Source organism: Triturus cristatus, chromosome 5_1, assembly GCF_964204655.1.
Source record: "Triturus cristatus chromosome 5_1, aTriCri1.1, whole genome shotgun sequence".
Taxonomy (NCBI): domain Eukaryota; kingdom Metazoa; phylum Chordata; class Amphibia; order Caudata; family Salamandridae; genus Triturus; species Triturus cristatus.
Genome location: NC_140587.1, coordinates 349509257 through 349532008, shown reverse-complemented (window position 1 = coordinate 349532008; position 22752 = coordinate 349509257). Strand labels below are relative to the sequence as shown.

At 38.8% G+C, this 22752-nt stretch overlaps 1 protein-coding gene across 1 annotated transcript in view; it reads right to left on the bottom strand.

Moving 5' to 3' along the window:
• Nucleotides 1–22752, bottom strand: part of CSMD3 (CUB and Sushi multiple domains 3) — a 2836509-nt gene that overhangs the window by 563473 nt on the left and 2250284 nt on the right. Inside the window, exons 39-41 of the mRNA XM_085605076.1 lie at nt 17038–17107; nt 14933–15049; nt 13760–13969 (exon numbers count right to left, since the gene is read on the bottom strand). Of these exons, the coding sequence (XP_085461202.1) occupies nt 13760–13969; nt 14933–15049; nt 17038–17107 (397 nt within the window). The remainder of the gene's footprint in view (nt 1–13759; nt 13970–14932; nt 15050–17037; nt 17108–22752) is intronic.

Genomic DNA, 22752 nt, shown 5'->3' with positions numbered 1-22752 from the left:
TTCTCATACTATTCAGTTGCTGTCTATGTCTACAATGTGGACCAGCGATCTGTGGTCTGTGTGCCACATCGTGTATTCCACCACCAAGATTTCATTCAAGATCACGGAAGAAGAAGGAAGAAGAAATGATGCTCCATGAGCAAATCAATGGAATGATGAAGATTGATGTCTCTTGAAGGGCAAGAAGGGGACAAGGAGGGAATGTGGAAATGTGGATTTTTCTGATCAGTTATGTCCCCTATCTTGGACCCCAACGGTTCTATATGCATGTTACAAGTACATGTATGTTCCCTCCAGTTCCAGTTTCTAAGACGCAAATATATGTGTGTCTACCGTCGACATGTTCTCTGTCAGATCCGCCATCAATGGGCTGGATATTCGATTCCTAAGTATAAAAGACCACCGACTTTATATGGCTAAGTTACTCCATTTTTACAGTTCAGGCAAGTAGGCCCGATTCTGTCCTCAAAGCCTTTCCCTGCTCTCTGTCTCTGACAGCTTCAGCTTGAGCTCGCATCTGTATCCATGAACTTTGTCCTACTCCCTGTGCAGCTAACAATGTCTGCCTCGGCCAGTTTTCGCCTGCCTGCCAAGAAGTTGTATTTCACCTTCGAATTATCTATTTTGCTCTTCAGCCGATGCATTCCTGTCAAGTGATTTAGGTAAACATTTCCTTTAGCTCACAAGCAAGAACTCAGCCTTTCCGTCCTCCTGCAAGTGATTCATAGCCCTGCTGCCATGGAAAGTTTTCTATCCCTCGCATCTCATATAGACACTTAGACGTTTGTGCACGCACACAGTCAGTATAGACTAGATTCTGTCCGAGAGTCCTTCCCTTGTGGATAACACAGTTCTTTAAACATAGGATATTAGATATGATTTGGGATTAGGTTGACCCCCCAGACTTCTCGTCTCCACATGTAGAGCTAAATGTCAAGTCCCCTTCACCCCTAATTGCACGTCTATCACACGTCATGCTGCTGCGCGCGCATCTATGCCAAGTATTATCTTATAGATCCACCTATGTCTGATAATCCTAACCAATCATGTTTCTCTTATTCCTTATTACGCCTAGTTTCGATTACGTACCTGTCATGTCACTCTTCTTATCAAATGTTACGCCTTCTACATTCATTTCATTGTAATATACTTATTATAAAAATGCATGTCTGTCAATAAAGTATTGTACTTCACTTCCTGAACCCTCGTGGTGACGGAACCTGAAGGCCGCGACTCGAGTCGGCCATTTTGAATGGAATAAAGCCCATTTAGAAAACCTCTTATACCACGGATTCTGCCTCTTGTTATTTTGAGCTATTTTACTTTATTTTAAGATTCCGTATGAAATTCAGTCCGGTAAAGAAGATATTATTTACCACACCCCCACACTCCCGTTTGTGTTTTCTTGCCTGTCGGCACTTCGGTATTCATCTTTCTTATTGCCACCTTGAAATATGCGAGTTCAAGATTCGTGCTGTACAAAAACTTCTCGTGTTTAATGAACTAGATTTTAATGTTACTCTAACTAAATAAGAAGACTCTAGGCAACATCCAGGGTATGCATGGCAACTGACGCCTCTTACTTCACAAACGGCATTGTTGTCGGGCAGGAGGAGCGGCAGTGTTTTAACTCATGCTTAAAAAGAGCACTTTTAATAACTTCCTCACAATTCGGTGCTATAATCTTGTGTACTGAGGTGACACACTAAAGAAATGCACTTTTTTGAATTCTGAAGAGACATTATCACATCATGTTTACTGTATGATTAACATGCCGATCATTTTTACGGCTCGCCCACTGGCTCGTATACGCTTGGCTCGTCTCCGGCTGGCTCTACCTGTTAATTAATATATTGGCTCACGCACCTCTAACAAAGAGAGATGAATGGATACATGACAGTGAGCCTGGTAGATGGTAGAGAAATAGACTGGTGCAGATAAACAGACAAAGTCAGTCTCTATTGCCTCACGTCAGAATCATCACTTTCAATACCCTGGAAATCTGCTGGCAACTCCCGCATGACCCAACCTCATTCCCCTCACCTATTCTTAGCAGAAGCGGCAGATTCTGAGCTGTGCCCTGCTGGTGCAGAGGAGCACGGCAGAGTTTGTAGAAGCGCTGGGATCCCTAGTCTCTCCGGGCAGGCACCTAAGCCTTCCGGGTGCCTTCACACTCAGGATAAATGAATACATTTTATTCTGTGCTTTAGTTGCCCCTCTTTAAGCACTGTCTGGTAGATGAAGCTCTGTGTTAATAAACACATTCAGAGAGGTGGTTGTGTACAAACAAACAACAGCCGCAATACCGTACGTTTTTATCGTGTAGTTAAATACCTGCTCATCGAGTACCTCATTGACTGATCATTCCATGGCACTACCAAAATTACATTTGGACACATTTGCTCAACTGTACAACACTCCCTTCTATGGGTCTTTTAACAACTTGGGGCGTTGGGGTTAGGTAACCTGGATGCTGTGTAAAAGAGTAAATACAAAAATTAATGCAATGAAACTAAGCAACCAGTACTGTCTAAAACACTGTGAAAACTGACACACATTGTGGCATTTTGTTTAGTTAATGTCGATGTTCTCATAGATGTGAGTAAAGTACTCTTAATTTCTTAATGAAGTCTGCACACTTTTAACTAGTAGCACCGGGCGACCGTTGACAACTAGGAAATTAATACATTTTCATGTACCCCCGAAGCCCCACTGCCCCTTTGGCAAACTTCATTGCCTCCCAGTGCTTGGGGGATAATCAAGATGCCGGAGAGTGAGTCAAATAGTCTAGAAAATGAAAGAGAAGCCGGGATTCGGATTCACGTGCTCCGATCCTGATCTCGTTGGTTAGTCTGTAAGCACTACTTTTATTAATGGGTTTCGCATTAGTAAAGCACCACGGTGTGCATGTGTGGCGACACTTCACCCATGAGGTACGTGCCAAGCAATTGCTGACACAATCCACACTTTGCGTCTTTTTCAATATATCTATTACGAAGTGCAGGACATTTCCAAGAAATTTTGCACACTACATACATTAACTCCAAAAATAGAATGTGTAGGAAAAAATCATTGCCATTTACAATGTCAATAGCTCTAACTCACAAATGCGAGAACTATTTGCATTGCAAATGCTTGTTGTAAATTGGGACAAACTCTGCGGTCAGCCAGGAGCTAGGGATTCGGCCACCTGCAATAATAGAATGGAATAGCAGCTGAAAACTATATATATGAGTAAAGAAATCCTCTTCCAAAGAGCTAGAAGAGAAATACATTTTTTTGAAGATAATATAAATGATCACTATGTGAAATGCTAGAAGGTAATGGAAACACAAAAATTAAGGACATTTTGGCAGCTTGTGCAAATAAGGGATAGGAAAGGAGGTAGTGAATATGCTGTGTTTAGTTAGTGAAGATGCATGGCTCATTTATTTAGAAGAAATATATTGTGACAGGTATGACCAAGAAAGGAAAGATTCATAATGGCGAAGGAGTTCTCCCTTAAGTTCATAAAGGGAACTATAACTACTAAAAAATATTAGGAGCCGTTGGCCCAGGTAACCTGCCAGGAATTAGAATTAAAACTAATATAGACTGGTGGACAACATTATATTATTTAGTGTTCCAGAGAATTCTAATGACAGGACTGTTCCCGGAAAACAAGAATTGAGGAATTATGAGACCTAGCGACAAAGAAGATGAGGCTGCAATGTGCCACAACTATATATTAGTTATTTATTAGATGTTGGTGAAAAAGTGTTCTCAATAATAGTTCTAAGTTTGCCGAAGGATTAGACAGAAACAAGTCACATATTTTCCTTAGAATAGGGAGTGTTTAAAGAGGACAACTTGACAATAGATCACTTTTTCAGTTTGTGGTTATGAGCGCAAAGGTCTATGGATCAAAGGGGGGAAATTGTTCTGCTGTTTTGTAGACATTTGTGTTGCATTTGGTTTAGTGCACTGTAAACAGCTATTGGAAACATTGATAAAATAAAGGATTCTAATGGGCCTTCTTATTATTCTGCGAGTATTACAAAGGCAGAATAGGGCACGGGTAGGTATAGATACTGTGGGAACATTGACTCAAATTAATAACCATCAAAAATGGACTACGACAGGGCTGTGTATTGGCTATTTTGTTATTCTCTATAATTTTAGCTAATGTACCTGCTGCTTTATCAGCAGCAAAGGGTTTGAGTCCAAAAATGGATGGTTTATATGTCCCATGCCATTTGTATACTAATGATTTGGTCATCATGGACATAGCAGAAAAAGGCCTTCAAAGAGAATTAGAGGTGTTTATGAATGTTGCAGCTGGAGGAAATTGACACTAAAGAATAAGAAGACAAACATTTTGACTTTTGGGAAATTAAAAACAAACTAAAACTGGTACATGGGAGATTGAAAACTAGAGGTAGTTAATAAATATGAATACCTATGGATGTGGTTTGAGGATAAACTGCATTAGAGGGAACATATTGAACTCCTAAAAGGCAGAGAATTGTCTTCAGTAAGTGGGCTGAAAAAATAATTGATGAAGAACATGGTGGTCCCTCCTCAAGACCAATTTTAGCAGCCAAACTCACCATGATTCATCCACTATTTCAGCATGGAGCAGAACTCTTATATTTAAGCAGGAAACTTGGGGGTCTATTAGTATGTCGGGCGGATCGCCACCGCCCGCATGGCAGTGGCGACCCGCCTGACATTTCCCACCGCCTGCATCCCAGTTCCCCCACCATATTACGATGGCGGGGGGACCCTGGCAGACAGAAAGACTGTCCGCCAGTTTTCTGCCAGCCGACGAGTCGACCGGGTGTAAAAGGGGCTGTATATGGTGGCGGTGTCTTGCCATATCACAATGCAGGCAGGAAAGTGCCTTTCCATGGTGGCGTTGCCGCCATGGAAAGGCATGCGGTTCCCAACTGGGGGGGCCCGTTGCGGGCCCCCAGGGTGTTGGGGGGTGGGGGTGCACATGGGGTGTACCTATGGTACCTCCCTGCATTTGCAGGCACAACGTGGCAGGCACCGTGCGGTGCCTGCCACGTTGTGCATGCAAATGCACAAGGTGCATCCACAGTATTGTGGCTGGCGGTGTTGTGAGCACCACCCACCACAATGTTGTGGATGGGGGATGCCACCAGCACTGTGGCGGTGGCATCCTAATTGCCGGTGCAGGACCGCCGCACCACTGGCGGCTGGTCCCAGCAAGCCCACCATCCTAATAGGCCCCTTGATTGAGATTACAAAGATGGAAAATGCTTTAAATGTTTGATGCCTCTACCATCATTAACAATGATTTAGGTTATATGAATGGAAACAAGGTTAACAGCCTAGAGCAATTAAGCATGTGCAGAGACAGTTAAGTTCTGGTCAAGATTAGAAAGGGGAGGGTGAAAAACCATTGCCACCTTATGTAAAAATGGGATTATATTCAGCCAGTTGAACTAGGCAAAGAATGTTAAAAATACATTAGTGGATGTATGTAGGAAAGTGACAATAGGAATAGGAAATCAAAATTTTGAACTCAATAGTTCAAAGGCTGAACTTCACTTGTCAACAAAATCTAAACTAGAGAATACAATATGAGGTACTTAAGCAGTAAAACATCCATCCAGTTTTGGAGCCAGGTTTGGGAAAGAGATGAGGGGTTCCTATATATATTGATGTATTACCTAGTCCCACCAAGCAGTATTGATGTTCAGGAAGTGGACCAAACCCATGTTATATATGCAATGCAGTAAAGACAGCTGTTGTAGATGGCAATTGAATGTGTACATGTGGGCTAAATATAAAATGTGACTCTTTAAATGCGCTATTCAATTGTCAGAGGTTTTTACTTGCAGGTAAAACAATTTAAAGCCAATCCTTATAAGCCAATCCTTATAAAATATTGAATATTATAAAATAGGCAACTGGCTAATTTTCTGATTGACTTGAGGACTTTGGATGTGACTTGTGAAGTTGGAAGGTGTTTGGTAGCTGTAATTAAGTTTTTAAAAGAAAACCAATGAGTTAGTTCTTAATGAAAGTTCATGAGAGGATCTGTTCTTAACATGTTTTTAACTAATGTGAAGTATTTTAAAAGGGTAAATAATATTACAAATCAAGTGTTTTAATGTTTTAGGTATAACTGTAGCCATAAGGTAAAATTACAACATGCAGAAATGCAAGATTATTTAAAAGACTATGGTCTAAATAAACATAACTTTTGACTGGCTAACTGACTGCAAGACCTACTGGGTTTGCTAATGCTTGTTCTAAATTCTGTCTACGGTAAAACAGCAGAGTGCAGATGCACACTACTTGTTAGGCCTATTTATGTGTTTTTTCATGGGATGTTGATTCTGAAAATCAGTACTTATGACATTTGTTTGAATTCTGAGCCAAAATATTAATCTTTTTACCTATGTTTGAAGATTTGTAAACAGACTGACTGAAAGATCTGAAAGCAACTGTTCCCCATCTTCTCTGAACTAAGCATGATGGAGGTGTTTATTGTACATGTGCTTAATTAAAATGAGCAAACATATCACTGTTCACTTAGTTCCCCAGTATATGCGATACTCCGGGAAGGTGTTTGGTTTCTGTGAAAACTAGGCCAAATGTTTCCCAAAATGCATTTTTTTTCATTAAATAATGTCTTCTGAGACTAACTGCTTCTTCTTTTGCAATCTGTTTTACCTCTGTCAAAGTAACTTAGCAATGCATTATAGTCTCACAATATCTACTCAATACTGTATTTACGATTTATACATTTTAACTGCTGTCTTGTCACCCATACCTACATCATATGTGACTAGTTTCTGAGGTAAAAATAAAAATAACTGCTATACATTTAGGTAAGACATTGTTATTTGATTACTGGTGATAAGCCAGAGGACAGGCACAACGGAAAAAGACATTAAAGGCTTAATGCATAGACCTGTTGTTCAATCACATCTAATAAAACTAATCAAAATCAAACAAATTCACTAAGCTATTTTCATGTGATAGTATAATACTTACCTGGAAAATTCACAACTCACTTATCTACAGTTTACCCAAAAGTGCATTGAACAATCATAATGCATGCATTGAAGCCATGTACAAAATAACCTCTCATGTCTCGAATTTTTCTTTTCTCCCAAGATTACATGTTTCATGCCAGTGATGTAAATATTGTGTACAGACCATTGTATGAGATAATATCTCATATAAATTATAAGCTCATATCATCACAGGGGTTGGGACTCAAGATATGATATTAAATTAATGATATTCAAAATAGATCTGTTTCATTTAGTAGCACTAAGTGATATTTGTTTGGAGAGATAGTGGCCCACATCTACAGAAATGGTAAATCCTCCATTTTATAAGGGAACATTTGATGGATCTATTGGCTGAATTTATTTCCTAATATTATCCACATGACAGAGGAAATTCAGTCAATGAGTTGTCGTTTAAATGTGGATTTTTTTCTATATCTTTTTCAGTGTCCTCCAACTTCTAAATAAGGTCCATTGTTTCTCATTTAACTATTTCAATTGAGAATGCTTGCTAAATGCTGTGAACTGTCTCAGTTGCCAACTGACCATCACTGATGGTGCAAATTCCCTATGATTTCAACTCAATAAAAACCACAACCTTCAATCCCTCATTAATGGCTTAGCCAAAGATGAGCAAATTCAAATGAAACTCCTGTGCACGGTGAAGAATCTCCGTCTACCTCAGAATTTCAGACTCGTGGTTCAATCTCTTATTGTCACAAGTTCGGACTATGGTAACACACTACTTACAGGGCTATGTTGATTCCCTGAAGGCAGCTTTCCATCTTACTGTCAGAATACTATTTGGATCAAGTAAATGTGATCACATCATGCATATGATGATTTCATTAAATTTGCTACGGATTGAAACAAGATGTATTTTGAAACAAGACTGCACAATTCCCTCTGAGAAGCTGAGGTAATCTCATTCATAGCTCCAACGACCTCTAACTTGATGTTCTCTCGTGCCAGAGAAAAAAACTCTCAAACAAACATTCCCATGATTTGGTACCAGATTGTAGAACGCCATTCCCCCAGTCAATGAGATCTAAAAATATCTTGAGATCTTCAAAGTGGAGAATAAAATTCTGTTCTTCCTGCAATTTTCAATGGGCCCATTACTTTATAGCACCCTTACAGAGAAACTGTCAAGATTGAATCATAATTGTACATCTTCTACCCTAGTACCTATTACTCAGACTTGATTAGTTTGAAATGGCATGATATCTCACTTTTTACCTGTTCTTTGGGATGCTTCCTGTATGTATGTTTTGATATATTCCACACATTTCCTTACTGATTGAAAGCCTTTCTCTTTCATGCCTGCTAACTGATTCATTGCATTTCTCATCTGTTGCCATTCTATTGTGTCTTGCATATAGTTCTACGTATATATAATAAATGATCTTATGTATTTGTTCCCTCTACTCTGACACCCCTTGGGGGTCAAGTCCAACGTAAACAGAAAACTCAATAAATAAATAAATTCAACCAAACTTTAAATCATGAGAAGCAAAAAAAACGTACTTAAATAGCCAACTCAAAGAATGTACAAACAGCTGTAAAAAAGAAGTCGTAGCTTCCCGGAATATGATGAAGAGAAGTAATTATATAGTGTGCCACATTTGGAAAGGCCCAGTATACTTTGCTTCTTTTGTTCTCAACCATGAAGACAAATACACACTATTTGGGCATCTGAGGAATAGTTTGCCTCACTTGGAGAAAATTGGTCCTGCTGGTATCAAACTTAGCATATTAACAGCTCTTCCTATGTTCTGTCACATGAAATTTAACAGGTTTGAACTCCTGGGGGATAGGGAAATTGGTGAAGGAATCTATTGACAACAAGCTTAGCAATATGACATTTCAGAAAATATCACACATGGATATATTTGGTGTGAAAACAACTATCCAGCAATCTAGCAATTTTATTTTGTTGTAAATGTGGACACTGTGAACCTTTGTTTCACAAGATTCACCCAGAGATTCTCATATGTTTTCAGAATAACGTTTGCTGTATCTTAATATTCATTTAACTAGACACATTCAATATTGTAGGCTTTCATTATTTCTGAGGGAATCGGAAGACTGTTTTTCTGTCTCAGGTTCTCTGTTGAAATTAGCCTAATGTTTCTGTATTAGTCAGCTCTTCGAATAATTTGTGTACTAGTCAGCAAATCTCTTGTAGCCACATTGCTGTGTGAGCAAGAGAGATGTGACAAAAGAAAGTGGAAATTTCGGAATTCAGGAGATTTGTGGTGCTGTTATAACCCTTTCAAAGGGCCATAGAGCAAGCAGGGTCCAGTGTGCTTCATCCTTTATGCTGGGAACATTTGCCTCTGATGTCCTGGGGTCTGTCCTAATTTGGGTCTGAAGACTGGGCCACCCTTTGAGCACTTGATTTTCAGTGGAAGTGATGGTGAGCAGTCACTTACTTCTCAGGGGGGTAGTGTGAATGTGATCGAGCTCACAACTTAACAATCACCCAGCAATGCAATAACTACTTGTCTAACCCAGGCGATTTACTTTATAAAAAGAATAGAACTTTATTATCCTCTTAAAATACCACACACACAATACCTAACCAAAACAGTCCAGAGAACTGGTGCTTGGTGTACTGTACCTTGGTATGCCAACCCCCCTCCCCCCTCAGATGTTCCTCTTTCTCTGAATTTGACAGGTCCACCTGGAGGTTAGAGTGTTTCTGAAGGCATGAATCAAAGCTCAGATGGAAATTACCCCTTATAGATGTGTAAGTGCTCAGTTAAGTAGAGTTCACCTCATTCAATTTTTAGAGCTTCACCCCACACAATCAACTTCTTGCCTATTTTTGGATGCCGCCAGTGGGGGGCTGATGTGGGAGGGTTACACCCCCTCAGGTCAAAGTGGCACAGGAAACAACTATGGGCACACTTTTCTGGCCACAATGAAGTGGACAGCCATGGGCTCACTACTCTTGATCACAGCGGTGTGTATAGCTGCATCACATTTCTCTTGGTCATAGTAAAGTGGGCAGCCCTGCGCATTCTCCTTTGGTGGCAGTGGATTAGGTACCAGCTCAGTACCACAAAGTCTGATAACCACCTACACTTGAGGCATGCACATCTCTCTCTGATGACATCCTTCCTCTGTCAGCCCCCACCAGCACCAGGGTCTCACTTCTCTCTCTTCCTGCACAGCCACACCACCTGCAGGGTTGGCAGACTCCTTCTCTCTCTCAGCAGGCAAGCGAGTTTCTAAGTACTTCAGGTCCGCTGTACAGCTTCTTCCAGTAAGAGAAGCCTTCAGCCTTCACCCTTCAGAAGTTAGCTCTCAAGCAGACACCAGCTCTGGTTGAACAACAGTCCTGTGTGTACACTGAGGGCAGTCCCTCTCTTGGTCAAAGAGAACTTGGAACTAGAACAACATGTGGGTCAATGGCTCTCACTTTTCCACAGTAAAAGCATATGGAGATGTGGATTCACTATTTACGTTTTAACAGACAGTTTAGGTTGTTTCTCCTTTCAAATGTCTTTTCCACAGTGCTCTGCAGTTCTGCCTTTATGCAGAGCGATGCTCTTCACAGCAGATAATTTGCTAGACTTGAACACCCACAATACAGGGAACCACAAGGAGCTCTGATCTTTTTGTCCATGGCTGTCATCAGCCACACTGAACAGCAATCAAGGAAAAACAAATGATTAGCCTCACCTAAAGGGTCCTTTTCTCCTTTGAGCAACCAGCAATGCAGTCCCAGACTTAACTCCCACCATCTACTAAATGGCAGGGCTGCAGGAAGACTAATTAGCTAATCCTCTCGGTATAAGGCCTAATAGATTTCCAAAATCATCGACATCTCCTCTAGCCAGACTCCAGTGTCTAGATTTCTCCCCTCCAAACCAAAATTTTAGCAATATGCTTGCACCATCCTGTCAAACAATCCCACTTTCATCTTTATGCCCAAGGCAAATACAGTGGCATCCAAGATCAACCCCACCAGCATCCACTACACTGGCACACTCATGCACATAAAGTATTTACAATATAGTCCACAATTACAAACATGCACAACATAGAGTTGGATTATTAGTGTCAGGTACTGGGTTAGTGCACAGAAACTGAACTTTACTGGAATGGCCATTAGGCCTCCTCTCCAGTGTTCAGTGATAAGGATAAAAAGGTATTTTCACAAATATGGAATCACAAAACGCGGTACGTTGCCGGTGCCGCTCTACATGCTACACCCATGTCAGGAAATTAATCCACTGTCAGTGTAATGGGAACCCACTTAGTGCAACCCTCCAGGTCACATAGGATGTCCAGCACTTCACTCATTTAAAGGGACAGGCCTATGCCATTGCGCACACTTTAGATTGGTGTTAGGCTAAGGCCAAGAAAAAAAAAAAGAATACCAGATATTCGCACTCAGGTTCGTGGGGCAGGAAAACATGATTGTACCCCATGGAGGGGACAGTCCTATCCCAACAGATGCTTTCTTTCTTGTGTTTTGTACCTAAGAGCTGACAGATTTGTACCAGATGGCAATGGAACAATTTTAAGAGTGGGGGCATTGCCATTGATGTCACATTACTGAAGTCACAGAGATTTTGAAATTTTTGAAAAATCCAAACATCAAACTAAGAATGTGTGTAGCAAATGAGCTGGTGGTACATATAGCAGCACACTCTCACACATATATCACTAAGGTATGGTGTGGTAGCACACTGTTATTTTCCACTGATATGTCGACTAAATTTGAACAGACATGCAAAATGCAGTTTTGCAGATAAAACTATATAGCACACAAACAACGTGTGTAAATCTGATTTGACAAATATTTATAATGTATGCATCACCAAGTAAAGTGCCTTGATTTGCTTTGATCTATTGAACCTTTGTCATCATTCCTCAGATTCACAAAACAGTGTTTCATTTCTGTTTTCCTAGCTGATATATTTTGAATAATTTGTACAGTTCATACACAGGTATTTAAATTTTGTTGTGCGTCTCAAAAATCAACATTGAATAGACTTTCCTTTCATCCTCCCTGTGCCCCAGTAAGATTGTCACACAGTTAATGTTATAAAATCCTCTCACTTTACAGGCAGAGAAAGAAATCAAATTGTTTAAAGTCAAAGCCACAGTTTGACAAAAGGAATAGCCTGATTTGACTCCGATTTTAATTCAGAGCGAATGTAACATGATAAATAGAAAATCTGAAGATATGTTTACTTGTTATTCATGTCTGAATTCCAGCATTCTGCAGGTGCTGCAGCACTCCGTCCACCCCTACATCTACTGCCGATGTTTGTACCTCGATATTTCTGGCCAATTTTGTGAGAATTCCAGTCTGTAAAATCCCAGGTGTAGAGTTTCTCACAGAGTATCTAATATCACTAAATAATCATTTCTGATTTGCTGCTTTAATCCAATAAACAGAAAACACTGAGCAGCTGCTCCAGCACCAATATTCAATTGTATCTTTTGCAGTTCTCAGTTTCAGCACCACAGGTTTAACATGCACACACAAGTAGTATCCCATCTTGCAGAGTTCGTTTTAGTCTACCAAACTTGCACTGGGGAGAGGAAAGCTAATTAAAAGCAACAAAGAGACAACCTGCTGAGAGTAGTAATTGCAGATTGTATGACCTTGTATCAATCTTCTGCAATGAAGGATTCCTTCTACTGCCAAGATCTTTTTTTCCACTTAAATTTTTCTTCTCACCTAGATAAGATAAATATACTGTATAGCCTTGTTGATAACTTATCAGATGCAAAGTTGGATCCCATCTCTTGGGTCAAGAGTTTGCACACAAAAAACGAAGGGCAGATTAAGGATTTGTTAAATGTACATATTCACCGACAGTGCAGTTCATTTTCTATTGGTAGGTTTACTCTTAGTGGAATTATTGCCATACTAAAATATGGCATTGGTAATTCTACTGCCAGGAAGCCAATCATCATCAATTCCACTTTGGTATGATATGACACTTGTACATAAAATATCCAAAAATTACTTTGTGTACTTATCAACAATATGTATGTAGCCATGTGCCAAAATTAACCACTTTCCGCAAATTATTTGCATTTAATTCTGCATGAGTCCATGTCAAAGATCACTCCTACCAACTTCTATTGAGCTTATTAGACCTATTTTGTACATGGTTTCTTTAACATATATTGCATTTTTGTGATTATCATCATTTTTTTTCTAAGTTGTGATTGAATCTCAAGTTCTTTTTTTTCAACTTTTACATGTCTATCATTGAAACTTGACTTGGACATACACTACTAATATATGAGCTAGGAATTCTTTTAAGAACTGCACTCACAGATCTGAACCCATGCACATATCCATTTCTAGATATTTAAGATATAGATACACTTTACACTTAACATAAAGAAGGATAAGGTGCCAAATCTAAGTATAGCTTGGTACTTCTGCTAAATGTAAGATGCATATTCATCAACATAAAAACATAATACCAACAAATTCAAAAATAATGTAAGTAGTGTAAAACGGCTAATCCATTATGAGACCGCTGCTTGTCCCCCTAACATTTGTATGGGTTGTCTACAGCATATATAGGTGTATGTAGATTCAAACTCTCTAAATAATCTGTTCTACTTAAAAAATACTGTTGGCTAATTACTCTATGCTTTTATGGTCACTGTTTGACAATTATCTGTTTTTCTAAAGGCTCCTTTGTAAGTTGGAAAAGTACTTTGCACACTGAAAGACTGCTCACCTTGGTATAGGATGTGGAATCCCTGTTTATTCTGAGAGTAATCACTGTGAAAGTATAAGCTGGTTTCATGAGTTGTACTGAACAGTGACGTTGGAAGTTGTGGACCACTCAGTCTCCCAATTACAGTTCCAGTTTCTGTAGAACCACTTCTCACCTCTAGATAATCATGGATGGTCTCAGTAGAAAAATTTAAAAACTGCAAATGTACACCTAAAAATAAAATAACAAAGTTCATATTTTTATTTAAAGTTAAAAATTAAAAATGTGACAATCAGATGATTGTGGTTCTTATACCCTTAACTCTGTTGAATTCACAAACTCCATTATAGACTGACAAGTTGAGAACTTAAGGAATATTCTGCAGCAGATGGCCAAGTACGATTTTGCTTTTTATTACATATTAAGAGTCATAAATTGCCTTGCTAAATAGATAAAGAAGTGTGTGATGTACCATTACCTTAGACATATATTTGTATATTACAAGATGCATGTAAAGTATCCTTCACCAGTACGGAGAATACCTCACTGTTGGATAGCAGGAGACATATCACAGAGTTGCGCACATAAATTTAGTTATGTGACTATTTACTATGATAAGCCTTTTTTTAAATCATACACCAATGGAGAGAAAGTTACAGAAATAATATTACTGTAATATAAATAATACTCTGATGCACTGTTAAATCAGTCCTCATGTGAATTGTTAAAAGTAGAAACTGGGCATCTCTGAAACCCTAAAGGAGGGTATACCAGGGGTCAGGTGCCTTACAACACCTGTGGCGGGACTCCACGTAGCTCCCTCTATGGGATGGTTTTAACAAAAAGCCACAACCTATCAATTAAGCACCAGGCAGGATTGATGCTAAAGAATGTGCAGGCTGCAACTTAAATTTTGAATGAACTTGACAGATGTGGTCAGCATAAAAATATAAGAACCAGAATTTGTAAGTGTGTATGCCTTTTTACATGCACAAATCGAGAAAATTAAATGCTAGTATTACTGTAAGTGTTCATAAAAAAGTTCATATTTGAATCTCTGATGCTTCTAAAATGTAAAATAGCAAAACCACAAAATAATGCATCTCTGTTGTACCTTAAATGTAATATACTATTCTAAACCCTTTAAAGAAAAATATTTGGGGGACACAACTGAAATGCTAAAAGACCACATACCAAACCCTATTGGGAGCTTAATTGTCCATGTGCAATCTAAGCTGCTTGGGTAGTTTCCGGGAAATCCAGGGCTGAGAATCACTCCACTGAAGACATCCATGGCACCCCCACATTGTGCTGAAATTAACAAGCAGAAGAAGTATTTTATTATATTTTACTCTATTAAAGAAATACCTTAGACAAAAAGGGCTAAGTATCAATTACATTTCAAACATGATCTGCCATTTGTCTTTTATTGTTCTTAAGAGTTTACAAAATCTACTCATTTCATAATTAAATATATATGTATTCAATAGTTTCATGGTTGCTGTGATTATTATTGATTTAGGATTGTTACAATTATGATTACCATTAAATTGAGCACAGCTCATATTAAGGTTTGTGTTGCTAACCTTGTTATTCTTATTGCTATCATTGTTAACAGTTGCAGTAGTATCATTAATAATTAAAAAGAACCTGCTACACCTAGGTAATCTAAATAGAAAAGGTACATTGGATCCAAAAAGCAATATCAAATTAAGGAATATGTTGAATGGATCATTTTTGCATTCATCTCATCAGCCATAGTTAAACTGAGGTTCTAGTACAAATGACATAATGCATTGCTGATATACATAGTGTAGTGAAGACAATGTAAAGTATCATCCCATGCTAGGGTACAAATATATTTTCAGAAAAAGTAAAACTTTGACAACCAAATATGAGTTCACCAACAATGCCATTCTAGTACATTTGATGTTTAAAAAATCATACAAGTTTTAATCACTGTAAGTGTGAAAAATATTTTAGTGCTAAGTATCACCAGCAAATTTGGTGTTCACCTAATCCTGTGCAGGAAATGGGAACAACACTGGCGAATTTACCACAAACTGGGCAGACACAGCACTTTACACTAACTTAGCCCCATGTGTCCACGAGGGGAGGGTGGATACACACCAAGAATTCAAAATTCAGGAATAGTTTGAAAAAAAGGTAAGGTGAGCTACATGTCACCAGGTCAGACATTTGTCAACCAGATCTTTGAATAATGCAATGTTTTATTATTTTAATTATAAAACTACTAATATTTTAAATATAAAACTAATTCATACAAAATCAGGCTTTACATTTTTTCCCCAAAATAATAATCCAGTTTATTTAACCTGTGGCCAATTATTTGAAATCCAATGTGGATTTTCACTAACACAGGAATTGCTTTTGAAATGTACTCAAAAATACAATAGGCCTTTTCACAAAGGTATTTGGAGGTCATAAAAAATGTACCCCTGTAGTAGTTGCGAAATCTTACATACATTTGTGATTCATCCTTAAATGGCCCACTCCCAATTTGTAAAAGTGCAAAGAGGGTAAAGTGCTGTAATATGTACAAATTGTATATTAATATTCCCTGATTATTCTCATTTTAAATGTTTTGTAATTAATTCAAAAAAGCATGAAAGAGTACATAAAACAATACTACAGGATTAGGTTTTTAATACTTCAAATTTACTTTTTAACACACTTCAGAATTACTTTGAGAATAGGGTCAAAACTTGTAGTACAATGCTATATTATATTTATTCATAACCAACATTTTCCAACATGTTTTTGCAACAGATGGGAAACAAATGTGAAATTTGGATGAAGATATTGGTGACAGCACAATGTAGTAATACTTTTCAAATAAACATTTTTTTAAACATGCAGTTTTTGAACACTAAGGTTAAGTGAATCATTGATTCTGAGATCTTATGCAGTGAAACGCTAAAGTCTAGAACTCTATTGAGTCTGCTAAGACCTTTATACTTTTTAGATCACTAATATATGTACCAACTTTTTTGGATCAGTGTTCAAGCTGCAAGTACTCCACCCCAGACTTACTATTTCTATTATCATCCTCCTCATAAAAAATATAGTAGTGGTAGTTGTAGTAGTAGATGATATATCATACACATTAGACATTTCTATTGTTATTGCTTTTCAGCAGAATTATACATTTGTTGTTATTAACTATTAATCATTGTTAGATACAAGGCAACTGCTACCTGGAACTAATAAACAAAAATATTTTGATATGAACGCATAGAAGAAATTCACCAAGAACACATGAAATCTCCTTAAATTACCTAAGCAAATAGGAATAGGATAATTCCACCTTCTTACTGGTCCTGGCATGCAGGTGATGTGTGAATGCCCCTAAAGATTTAACAGAAAAGAGTAATCAATTAGAAGCATTTTATCACCATGTACATACCTTGCTGCCTTTTGGCTAAGTTTGTGCTTTAAAAAAACACATACATACATACATAAAAACATATTAAAAAAGAGAGGGATGGTCTACATTGCATTGATTTGGTGCTAGGTTTATATGTGCAATTTGTTATTTGCTTTTGTGTTGATGATAATACAGTTCAAGGAAAAACTCTACTAATTACATAATAACATGTGCTGTGTTGTTGGTGCTCAAATTGTCAGTCTGAAGGGAATGCACTCTGACTCCAATTCATGTACAAATGTGTAAAAGGATTAGTGAATTTCTATGACTTCAGATGAATGTACTTTGAGGCTTTTTTTGGCATGTCAAGTTTACTATTGCAATTGCCTTGTTACTTTTAAAGTCTTCCTGTTCTCCCTGTGCAGAATTGTAAATAGAATGCAATACTGTACAGAGGGAAGAGCGGCCCAAACCTCCAAAGAACATGTTTTCTTTGTTTCTATTTTGTTTGTACTCTGTGAGAAAAGCTGATGACAGCCCAACACCCTGGCAAAATACTGAAGTGGTCTATTTCCTTTGCCCATCAGGATGGATTCACCAAAATATCAGAGATAATGGACGTGACATCACAGACCCTTTGACCTTATAGACATCGAAGGAAGTGACAACATACGATTTGACCCTGAATCTTCCTAGGATGCTATGTTACTTGATCTTAATCTGGATGACATTACAATAACGGACATCACTGAAGTTACATTACTACTGTGTCATTATAAGAAAAATAAAAAATAAATCTCTTTTGAATTCACCTATATTAGGCTGCTCACAAAACCTTTTAAAGTAGTGGGGTGTATATAATAAAATATTTGCCCTAACCTGTACTGAGCAGCAATGAACCACAGCCCTTTAAAAGGGTTAGAGGTAAGGTAGTCTCCCCATTCAAAAAATAATACATTTTAAAGTATATTTTTCACATAAATCTACTAAAATGCAATGGGTTATCAAAGGGCACTAATTAAATATATGTTATTTCATGGTCTGCTATGCAAATTAAACCTGATGTACCACAAGAGTTGAGCCCCTTCAAATGTAGTATGGTTGCCTCCATATGCCCAAATAACCTCCATTGTGCCTGGGCCAGCTTTTTGCTATGGGTGCCATCCATAGGCCATGGGTGCCCCCTCATGCCAACAATTATATATATTATCTAGTCCTGGAATGTTATCCATGTATCAGTTGTGACCATTGTGTCAAAATGTACGACTAGTAGAATAGGGCCAGCATTTTATCATGTTTTTCCACCTCCTATATGCCCCACCTGTCATACTTTATGCCAAGTATCGCCTCCAGTGTGCTAGCGTGAACATGTTTCCTTTGGTGTTCCATTCTGCTAATTACCTCCAGTATGCCTGTGCCAGTCTTTTGCCATGGATGTATCATATATCAGGTATTAACTCTAGTATGCCACACTAAATTGTCCTCACTCTGCCAACACCAGTATTTTGGAAGGGCTAAAAGCAGACTTGCAAGCATACTTACATTCACTAACTCACACTAATTTTTCAGCTACTCACTCTTACGCAAGCATTGCCATCCATTGCACTCACTCATTATCTCTCTCTTGCACTCAATCTTACAATCACTCACACATTACTCATTCTTACACTGATTAACTCATGGCTACTCAGACACACTGACTTGCACTCACTCGTACACTCACTCTATTATTCTCACTCACCCTGACTCACTCATACTCACTTACCAATATTTAGTCTCATTATAGCCACTCATATCACTGACTGCCACTTTCCCTTACATTAACACATGCTCACATACACACATGCATGACATAAACACTCCTTCAATCACACAAACACACTCTCAGCCACAAGCATACTTTAAAAAAATCTTTTAATTACCTGATGCTCCAGTGTTTTATCACTAAAAGTGAATAATATGCAATTACTGCAGAAGCAGTCTTAGGGCCCTATTACAAGTTTGGCGGTCCTCGGTTCGGACCACCACGACAACAGGTGAAGCGCCAAGCCCATAGTGCGCCCGCTTGCCAGATTATGAGTGTAATCCATGGTGGGCGGGCACTGCTGCGACGGTCTCACAGCGTGGTCTGTTAGGCTCATAGAAGAGCCTTAACAGCAGACTACCGCTGTGAAAATGCCTGCAGCACATTCCTCCATGGTGTGGCATGCATCAAGTCATGCATGCCATACCATTCAGGAACGGAGGCGCAATTCCAGGGAGGCACAACATGTGCCACCCTGCATGCCCCTTAAGGCCAAGAAGTTGCAGGCAGCCCTGTTAAGGCCCCCATACTTCCATATCCACCATCCTTTTCATGGTTGACACTCCACCCTGAAAAGGGCAGTTGAAATGAAAGTCAGAATATACTCAGCGGTGCCGCAGTGGCACCGCCAGCATATTCCTGCCCATTTTCAGACCACCGGCACAGCAGGATCCTTGATCCAAGTAGAGCCTGCGGTCTTGTGGTGGTCGGACTGACAGACTCATAATACGGCACGCAGACTGCCAATGTGGCAGTGGTTGAACCGCCACTATGCCTGCCATACTTGTAATAAGGCCATCAATCAACATGATTCCTCTATTTGCAGATGTTAGACACATTTTACCATATTTTAGAGGGAATGGTCAAGCCTCAGTTGTAGATAACATATTTGCCACAAGAACTTTTTTGTGCTATTTCTTTTCTGTGCACATTCCTTCAAACTGAGTGGGGAAATAATAATGGATTAGCTATAGTGGGGCACTTCCGTATGCTTAGGGCCAAAAAGCCAGATAAGCCATCTCTGCCTTTCCAGCCCGCTCATGCTCTTTTGGCATTTGATGGAACCCGGGGCTTTTCTCTGTTCCCTCTTGCAGAAACATTACATTCTATTTTTGAATGGACTGGCTGAGGAGAGAAACTATGCTAGCCCATTATGAAACACTATGCTCCTGTATCTAAATTAGTTTGCCCAATGTGGCTTGGCAGGCATTGTTCCTCAACTAATCGAAAATTGAGGAAAGTTATTTTTCACTAACCAAGAGATCCCTTAAAGATCTGCACAGTCGGCAAATGTTATAAATGCACCTTGCAGTCTAGGAGGGAGGAACTTATTTAAAAAAGCCTGGGAACTCCTTAAATTTGCATTGCTCTCAAAGCATTTTGGGAAATCAGGAAAAGGAATGCCCGGCATATCACCATTCTAGGCAGTAATGTTCTCGGCTCAGATTGAGTGAGACACTTTAAAGCCAGGTACCAATTACTAGCAGTAGATAAGGAACAAGAGATACTTTTGCATAAATTATATAATTCTATCAGTCTTGAGGAAGTGGTGGAGGCAATAAAACAAAGTTTGGGTGGTAAAGCCACCGGGTCCAATGAGGTCCCTATGGATCTCATCAAATGCAATATTGATTTATGGGGCTTACTGATCACAAATTCATTTAACATCTCTATATGTAACCGAATTCCTAGCTCATGGACCCTTTCAACTTTAGTTCCCATTTTCAAAAAAAGGGCATTGTATGTCCCACAAATACTTTTGTCCTAGCTCTCTCTACGATAGCACAGTTAAGATACTGGGAATGATTATTTTCAGGCTTTGGTTGTTCATAACAACTTGTTGTGCCCTTTTTAATATAGCTTTCGTTCGGGCTGGGTACCATGGAGCAATGATAAAATTTACACCTGATTATAGGCAAGTACACTATCGCTAGAAAAAGCCCTCTGTACTTGGCTTTTATGGACCATTCAACAATCTTTGATTGCATTAATAGCACCAAACATTGGCTGATGTTTTAAGATTTGGGGGTGGAGAAGGCTTTAGGGAATTATTTATGCTTCTTGTACAAAAACTTAGCAGCCAAGGTTTGATGTGGCTCAATGGGAGAGCTCTTTGTACTCTGGTGATGTATTTTGTAAATTTTATGAGTTAGCTGGACCTTGTTACAAATTTTGGGAAGTCACACATCATGGCTTGTGGCCCAGGAAGGATAAGTGCCCTCAGACTAACAATAGACAGCCAATCACTGGGCCTTGTGAATAGCTTTAACATTCTGGGAGTTGTTTTAGATGCCCTGGGTTGTGACAATGACGGATCAGATATTCCTGTCTAAAACTAGGTCAGCAGGAGCAATATAAAACCTTCCCGACTTAGTGCGAAGGGGCACCATAGCCCTCCAAATGAACATATATAATTCCCAGAGTTTGGGGGCACTCCAACACCCTACCTCTAGAGCCTGAGGAAAATTGAATATGTAAGCAGTTTATTTCCCTTCCCCCACCACCTCTCATTTCATTATCCACTCAGAATTCGGTTTAAAGTATATCACAGAGCGGGTGGAGCGAGTGGAGTTTCCACCTCTCTTGCTATGGGTTGCAATATGGGCAATTAAAGGAATGCAGTCTAAACAGAACATTGTATGGGATTGCCTTCATTTGGAGAAGGGTTTGTCAGTCCCATGGCTGTGTTTGTCCAACAGCTCTTGGCCTTTTTGAATGTTTGAGTCACCATGCACCCTTGTTAAAGGTGATAAATAATTAGTTAAGTCTTGGTGCTTCAAATACAGTCAATCACAGAGGTTAGAAGTAGAACTGACTGAAAGCTCACTACAATAGTAAATTATGTTTTAGCCGAAGTTGAGCCTCCATTGTATTTACCCTTGGAATTATCTTGGTGGAAGAGATTTCTTCTTTTTCCTTTTAGAGCAGGCACAGTGTGGAGATGTCTGTGTTTTGGGAGGGGCAGGGTGCCTTTTGGGCAAGTGCACCTGATGGCCTTTGCGATACGGTGTCTATACAATTTTTGCCTCATTCTATGTTCATTGTAATTTTTAAAGATTTTTCTTTCAGCTTTTTTTAAAGCCAATCTTCAAACCCCAATTGTTTTGTAAGCGCAGGGATGCGCTACTATACTTAGAGCGTTTAGAGGATTCTGATATCTGCTTGAGAGTATGTTCTGTTTAAAGGTGGCTTTAAACATGAGGGAAAATATGGAGGGAGGATTGTTGCTATTTATAGTTAGAGAGGTGAGTTTATAAGGACCTTCTTATGGACTCCGGAGGGCTTTGATACCTGGATAGTCTTTTACCCAACAAAATATACCAGTGAACATTTAATTAACTTTTATGTATTGTATTTGTGTTGCATTTTGCACTCATTGTATATTCTCATTATGGTGTTATACTTTTAACCATAATGTGGTTTAACCAACATGCTTTCTGTATGTGATGAATTGTTTTCTTTTATGATTTCTTTGCGATCAAATAAAGGTTGATTGACAAAATACCTAGCGTGTTCTTGCACCTGTAGGTTAATTGTAGTGATAAGGGTTTGAGCCTGTCTTTGCATAGTGTTTATTCAGCTGTGAACATGATGAGATAACTACCACATCAAGTATTTGTATTATCATATAAATTGGTTTGACTGTGCGCTGCAATATTTATGATACACCAAAGGAGGGTAAACGACCAAAATATAGAATCCAAAATATAGACAGAACAGAATATCGACTCTAAAATATAGATAGGACAGAATATCGAATTATCAAAATATAGATAGGACAGAATATCAAAATTGAGGTATGAAATATCGATTTCCATAATA